The 7,590-nt window shown below is 35.7% G+C and overlaps 1 protein-coding gene across 1 annotated transcript; it reads right to left on the bottom strand.

The window, feature by feature from the left end:
- Window positions 1–1,300: 1,300 nt before the first annotated feature.
- LOC127103356 (uncharacterized) lies at window positions 1,301–1,771 on the bottom strand. The gene has a single exon (XM_051040626.1). The coding sequence runs from the start codon at window positions 1,769–1,771 to the stop codon at window positions 1,301–1,303; it is 471 nt and encodes a 156-aa protein (XP_050896583.1).
- Between the last annotated feature and the right edge of the window lie 5,819 nt (window positions 1,772–7,590).

Here is a 7,590-nt window from a genome sequence, read left to right as displayed (position 1 = left end):
TCCTTTCACATAACATACTCAGATCTCTAAATTTCTCGAGTAACTCCAATTCTCAAACCATAAGCATCGTCATGTGCAACGCCTTTATGCTTAAAGCATCAACTACGAAATTGGATTTACCAGGATAGTAACTCAAACCAAAATCACAATCCTTCAGAAATTCGAGCCACCTCCTTTACGTCATATTTAACTCTTTCTGATCAAACAAGTACTTCAAACTCTCGTGTTCAGTGAACACTTTAAGTCTGGAACCAAAGAGATAATGCCTCCAAATTTTTAACATAAACACCATGACTTCCAACTCTAAATCATGAGTAGGATAATTCCTATCATGAACTGTAAAGTGTCTAGAAGCATAAGTCACAACCTGACCATTCTGCATCAACACACCACCTAGACCCATCTTTGACGCATCACAATACACAACAAAGGATTCACTTGAACTTGGAAAAATCAAAACTGGAGCAGACATTAACTTCCTCTTGAGTTCGTGCAAACTCTCTTCACACTGCACATCCCAAACATAAGCTTTACCCTTTCGAGTCAACTGAGTTAAAGGAAACGTCAAATTCTAAAAGCCTTCAATAAACCTCCTGCAACACAACATCGACCTTCGATGGATTAATAATAATACCATAACTAGAAATTATATGCCCGAGAAAACTCGCCTCTCATAACCGAAAATCATAATTGGATAACTTCACATACAACTTCTTTTATTTGAAGGTCTAGCCAACACAACTTTCAGATGCTCTACATGATCTTCATCAGACTTTGAATATATTAAAATATCGTCGATGAACACAACCACAAACTGATCTAGATAAGGATGGAAAATCATATTCATATATTCCATAAGCACACCTGGAGGATTAGACACACCAAATATAACCACAAAATATTCATATTGACCATATTGCATTCTGAACATAGTCTTTAGAATATCTTCTGGTTTCACTCGAATTTGATGATAACCCGACCGCAAACCAATCTTACTGAATACACAAGCACCAACCAACTAATCCATCAAATTTTCAATTCTCGAAAGAGGATACTTATTTTTGATAGTCACTTTATTCAATTGTAGATAATCAACACACAACCTCATGATACCATCCTTCTTCTTGACTAGCAACAATGGCGCTCCCCATGATGAAACACTCGGTCAAACAAAACTTTTCTCAAACAACTCTTCCAACTGTTTCTTCAAATCACTCAGTTCTAAAACAAACATTCTGTATGGATCCATCGACACAAGGCTAGTACCAGGTACTAAGCCTATTGCAAACTCTACCTTACGCTATGGCGGCAATTCACTAATATCGTATGGAAATACCTTTAAAGAATTACATACAACTAGAAGCTCCACAATTACAGCTTCATTGTCGATTCTCAAAAAAGAAAACATCACAAACACCCGAGCCTCATCCTTCAAGAATTCTTCTACTTTATTAGCATATATAAACACCAGCTCTCCACTTTCTCCAATCTCAGGGAACATCACAGTCTTGTCGAAGAAATTGATATGAACATGGTTGAACTTCAACCGATTCATTCCCAAAATGACATTGAGTTTACTTATAGGCAAACATACTAAGTCAATCCCAAAAACTCTACTGTAAATTGTCAAAGGAAAATTCACACACAACAACGAATTAGTCACTGAAACATTAGTTGGGGTATCAATGACCATGGTACCATTCATAACAGACACTTTCAAATTCAATTTTTTCACACGCTTAGTAGATACGAATGAGTGTGTTGCACCCATGTCAATAATAGTAATCAATGGAATACCATTAATAAAACATGTACCTCAAATCAATCTATCGGAACTAGTAGGTTCTGATCCTGACAAAGAAAAAAATTCCCTACAGACTGAGCCTTCTTTGGTTTCTGACATTTAGTACTAATGTGACCTTGCTATCCATGATTATAGAAAGTCAAAGTATTACTCTTACATTCGGCAACTCGGCGACCTGGCTTCCCACACTTGAAGCAATTCACAGTTGGGCTTTTGAACTCAGAAATGTAGTGCCCAAACTCTCCATATTTGAAATATCTGACAGAAGCAGGAGTCCCTCCCCCACTTTGCTCTTTCTCACCTGCATATTTCTGCTCAACCTTCTGCTTTCCCTTATCAGTTGGATTGCCACAAGGTGTCCCATAATTCTGATCCTTCCCTTTCTTCTCACTGATACTCTTAAAGTGAGCATATCAGGCCATGTTATCCTAATCATATATCATGCACTTATTCACCAGCACAGAAAACTAGTGAATCTTTTGATACATAATACCTTGCTTGATCTCGGGTCGTAAGCCGCTTTCAAACTTGATATATTTTAATCCTTTAGCTATCGCACTATTATAGTATGGACAAAATTTCACCAGCTCTTCGAACATAAAAGCATACTCAGCAACTGTCAAATTCCCTTGTTTCAGTACTAGGAACTCGATCTCTTTCTTACGGTGCAATCATCTAGAAAGTACTTCTCTAGAAAATTAGTTCTGAACACAACCCAAGTAACCTCAGTACCTTCATCTTCCATTCTTTGATGCGCATTGTCCCACCAGTGCTCGGCCTCCTCCGATAACATATGTGTGCCAAAAAAACACCTTATGTTCATTCGTGCACACCATCACTCAAAAGATCGTCTCAATCTCTCTAAGCCATGTCTGAGCACCTTCTGGATTATATCCTCCCTTGAAGGCCGACATGTTATTTTTCTGAAACTTCCCCAATCCACACGACACCCCTTCACGAATCACCATCATGAAGTACATAGAACTGTTTGTCGAATCAACTAATTTTGTCTTGACTATGGCTCCCTTTGTGGACCAATGCGTTGGTCCTTCTTGGTTTAGAAACCTATTTCCTGGTGTGTTACCCTCAGTCGCTGCTATGTCGAATTTTATCTGGGAAACCTTTTTGACTCCCATGTTTCTATCGATGAGAATCAAAACTAGGACTTCTGGCTATGGATTTGTTGGCTATCAACCCACCTTAGTAGCCAGATAATTCAGCTTCAGCAAACTACTTTCATGTTCCCTCTACACTCAAGACACTAATAATTGCTAGTTTGAGAGAAGATCCAGTATTGAAGATTATGATGCTTGCATGATATTTGCTCGCAACCAAGTTCTTGAACTCTATACTTTCTAATTTCAATAGTCTTTCTACATGACGGTCAAATACCATAACTGGTGGATACAATACTTTAAAGGCCATTTTCCAGGCGGAAATTTCCAAAAAAGATTGTCCACTGCCTTTTCCACTATCCCAGATACTCCAAAACAAAAAGGTAAAGTTTTTTACAATCAATTTCAAATTCTCATATATTTTTCATTTTCTAACATTTTAATTTCAGGTGAACCCGAAACACAAACTATTACCAATTTCAAATGACCTTCTGATGCAGGAGAAGTTTAGAAAAATGAAGATCCTAAGAAAAGGGCAAGTCTTTTCTCATCAAATTTTCATGATCATCAAAAGAATTCTGATAGTTTTGTTTTCCATAATTGAAAACGTGACCCCAACTCTTCAACAACTTTCAAACCCCAAAAGAAGAAAAAATCAAAGACCAATTTGACACAAGTATACTTATTCACTTCAAATCCTTTTATGGTCTTTGACATTTTCTGTACCTAATTTGGCTTAAACTTCCAAGACCGTTACTACTCCAAAACCACAGGAAACTTTGGCTTACAATGAAAGTTCAGAGGACACAGAGGAACCTCTCATTTTTTCGAGGACCAAACCTAGAGCTTCTTCGAAGCCAAGTTTGAGTCATAAGAAAAAAAAACTCCCCAAAAACCCAAACCCAAAAAATAAAATGCCGCCTCGACCGCCAGTCCATCCCAACAAGAAAAAGAGAAGGAGATAGAGAAAGAAAAAGAACATCAAAAAGAATGAGAAGAAGAAAGACAAGAGACGAATCAAGAACTCCATCCTCCAGATAACCAAAAACCAGATGAGTCTCCTCTTATTTCAATTCTTCTTGCCCCTAACTCTAACAGGATTTCAAGTCCAACTATCAAAGCTTCGTATTTGGCCTTGTTATTCAAACAAGTGTCATCAATCCTATATTTGAACTTGGTTGGAATCTTGTTTGAGAAATTATTAAGATCCCAATGCCCGTACCATTCTTATGACTGGAACCATCAAAGTATAACTTCCATGGCTCTAGCTCTAAATAATTTAAAGTTGTCTCGACTATCGAATGATCCACGATAAAGTCGGTGACCACTTGCCTCTTCATGGCTTTTAAAGGAACATATGTTAAGGAGTATTTTGTTAAAGCCAGGGCCTATTTCCTAACTCGGCTATGCAAGATTGATTTAGACAACATATGCTTAATAACGTCGAAATGAGAAGACAGATACACATTGACCAGTTTTATATAATGCTTCAACTTCATACATGAAAGAAGCAAAGACACATTTTTCTATAAGATTATACCTAGTTTCTGCATCATTCAGGACTCATCTGAGGTGATATATGGATCTTTCAACGTCATTATCATCCTCTTGTGATAACATACTGTAGCGGGGTATTCGTTACCATTAGAGATATTGACTAAATCCAAGGTAAATCATACAAGTCGAGTCGTCACCGCACTTCTATTTATCCAGAGGAATGGTTAGAAAGCGAACAAAAACCTAATAGTTTTAACAAAAAAAAAACTAGTAAAAGAAACAAAGATCTGGGTAAGGGGGTTGGTTATGTAATGGGAAGGTGTTAGGCACCCAAAACATCCTAGGTACTCCTAGGGAGCCCTTTTCACATTTGTTGTAAAGGTTGTTGTTTTGTGAAATTTTGTTTGTGCAAACATGATTGAAGAGATGAGGAAAGAATATACAAGTTTATTTATATTTTGTGTTTGGATGGATAAACCCATTGCCTACGTACCATCTTAAAAAAGATTAGGATCAAAACCTCGTAGTTCGGGGTAAAAATCTCAAAACAAGTTGGTGAATTGATTGATCCAAAAGCCTTAAGGTCTTTTGTTATCAAAGGGAGAAAACTCAACCAAACCACAAATCCACCATGTGAGGATAGCTTCAACATGCTAGTGAGGGGTTAACCCTATAATAAGCATGGAAGACTCATTGTCCATCACTAAGGATATAGGTGAGTATTATATCTACCACAAGGATAACTCAAATCTAATAGCTAAAGGTTATGAAAATTTTAATTAAGAGAGTGGCCATTGGAACCACAAAAAGACATTTGAATGGGTTATATTTACCAATTAGAAGTATATACAAAATGGTCAAAGTTGACTTAAAAGTTCAATTCGAAATACGTGCTATGCAAAGAAAGTTTTAAAATCAAAAGCATAAGGCTTAGGTTTCTAATGTTTGAAAACAATAGTTAAATGTTTGCACAAAAGGTTTTGGCTTGGGTTAGAGTGGAAAGAAGAAGAAGAAGGGCTAAGTCCTAAGTAAAACAAAAAGAAGGGATAAGGAAATGAACCACATTAGGAGTTCCTTTCTTGAGATCATATTGATGATCCAAGTAGCTCCCATCCTTTGGAACAAAGCAACCACAAAGCAAATATTTCAAGCAATCAATCACAAGGTCATGCTCCTAAGAATCCTTCAATGGCTTTGGCATCTCTTTCTTTAGATGAACATGGAAATGATCCTCCAATTAAGCTCAAATGGGGACTCCTAGCACAAAAGCACACACATCAAAAGTTCCATGAGGTAAATCAAGAATGGACAAGAGGGAGTTTAGAGATTTGGTCCTTCTAATCCATCTTCTTCATTAAGGTCCATTTACTCCAATTTTTGCATAAGGAAAGTCCTAGAATCTAAGTCCAATTCTACATTCTTTGCATAGGGAAAGTCCTAGAAACTAAGTCCATTTCTTTGCGTTTGGTTCACAATAATCAAAACAAAACATAAGCACAATAATATATACACAATTATGTGCTCAAGTGAGCAAAAGGCAAATGGCATTAACATAAACATGTGCTCAAGTGAGCAAAGAGAAAAACAAATGAATAATATGTGCAAGAATAGTAAATTGCATTAGAGTAAATTGCATAAAGTAAATGTTAATTGTCAATAGTTAGTGTTAGTAGTTAGTGTGCCATAAGGAAAATTTAGCGCTATGTTAAGCAATCGTAATTGGACTTATGTAGAAGTCACAACTATCTGAGGCCGGTCAATAATAATGTACGCAACAAACACAAGTTAGGAGTCTTGATTAGTGAACCAAGTCCCAACAACTTGTCATGCCAAAAAGAAGAAGAGAAATGATCTTGTATTGGTTTAAGCCTTTTGCATGATTTAGAAGACAACTTATCCTTAATGCAAAGCCATTCACTTGATCAATTGATCAAGATGAATTAGATTTGAATCAAGGAAGGTTAAGTCCTCATAATCAATGCTAACTTATCAACCTTCAACTCATTGATCAAAAAGAAAAGGAAGAAGAAGAAGAAGAAAGAGATGAATAATGGAGAATGGAAATGACAAAATAAAATGCATTAAATGGAATAAAATGTACCAATCCTCATATGTTGACCAATAACATTGAAAGTCAAGGTCAAACAATCAAAAACAGAAGTGAGATGAAGATTGGAAGTCAAGAAAAGAATAAAATATTTTTTGGCATTTTTAATATTAAAAATAAACTTGAATTAAAATATTAAAGAAAGGGCAAACTTCAAAATCACTTCAAATCAACCTTGAAAGGTCCAAGTGATTTATCCTAAGTTCAACAAGGTCAAACAAAGTTTGACAAAAAATTTCAGCATTTTTAAAAGTCAGAAACTATTTTTAATCAATAAAAAATGAATAAGAATAACCTAATTGAACTAAAATCTAAAATAAATCTTAAATCAATTCAAAAATTGATGAGAATATTTTTCATAGATCCATCATCATTCAAATAGGTTAGGAAAATATTTTTGTATTTTTTGAATATCAAAAACTATTTAAAATGAATTAAAAATAACCAGAAAAGAGAAAATTCACAAAAAATATCAAATGACAAAATAAAAAATATTAAAAATCAGAAATAGAAACTAGAATTTATTTGGGAAATAATGCAATTGGTCCCATAATATTTGGATTAAAAATGAAGAAGATATTGATTTTTGAAAATAATTGGAATTAAAGAAAATAAAACAGAAAAAAAGAAATTAGAAAAAGCGTGGACCGTCTGATCTAAGCTCATTAATTGAGCTGGCAAATCAAGAGGCCAGGAAGCGCGCGCCTACCATGGATCCAAGTCAATGCGCGCACATGAGAAAGAATTACAAGTCATAACAAGCAAGGGACGAGATTAAATCTGGGAAATGGATCCAATGGCCAGGGTTTGATCTGGAGACAATGAAGCCACCGGAGCCACCGTCTTCTCCGGTGAGCTCCAGGATTCCGGCCAATTTGCAGAAATTAAAACCTTAACCAAAACGTGCGATCTATACATCAATAGAAAGCTGGGAAGATGTACATCATCCCTATACCATCCATTTTCATTCTAGATCTCTATGATTTGAGAAATCAGAAGTTGAAAATTCTGGTGTTCATCATGAACTCAATGAATTGCAAAAATTAAAAGCATAAACATGATGCCTC

The sequence above is a fragment of the Lathyrus oleraceus genome, chromosome 7 (genome assembly GCF_024323335.1).
Source record: "Lathyrus oleraceus cultivar Zhongwan6 chromosome 7, CAAS_Psat_ZW6_1.0, whole genome shotgun sequence".
NCBI lineage: Eukaryota > Viridiplantae > Streptophyta > Magnoliopsida > Fabales > Fabaceae > Lathyrus > Lathyrus oleraceus.
Note: the sequence above shows the minus strand (reverse complement) of the source record. Positions and strands in the feature narration are given on the sequence as shown.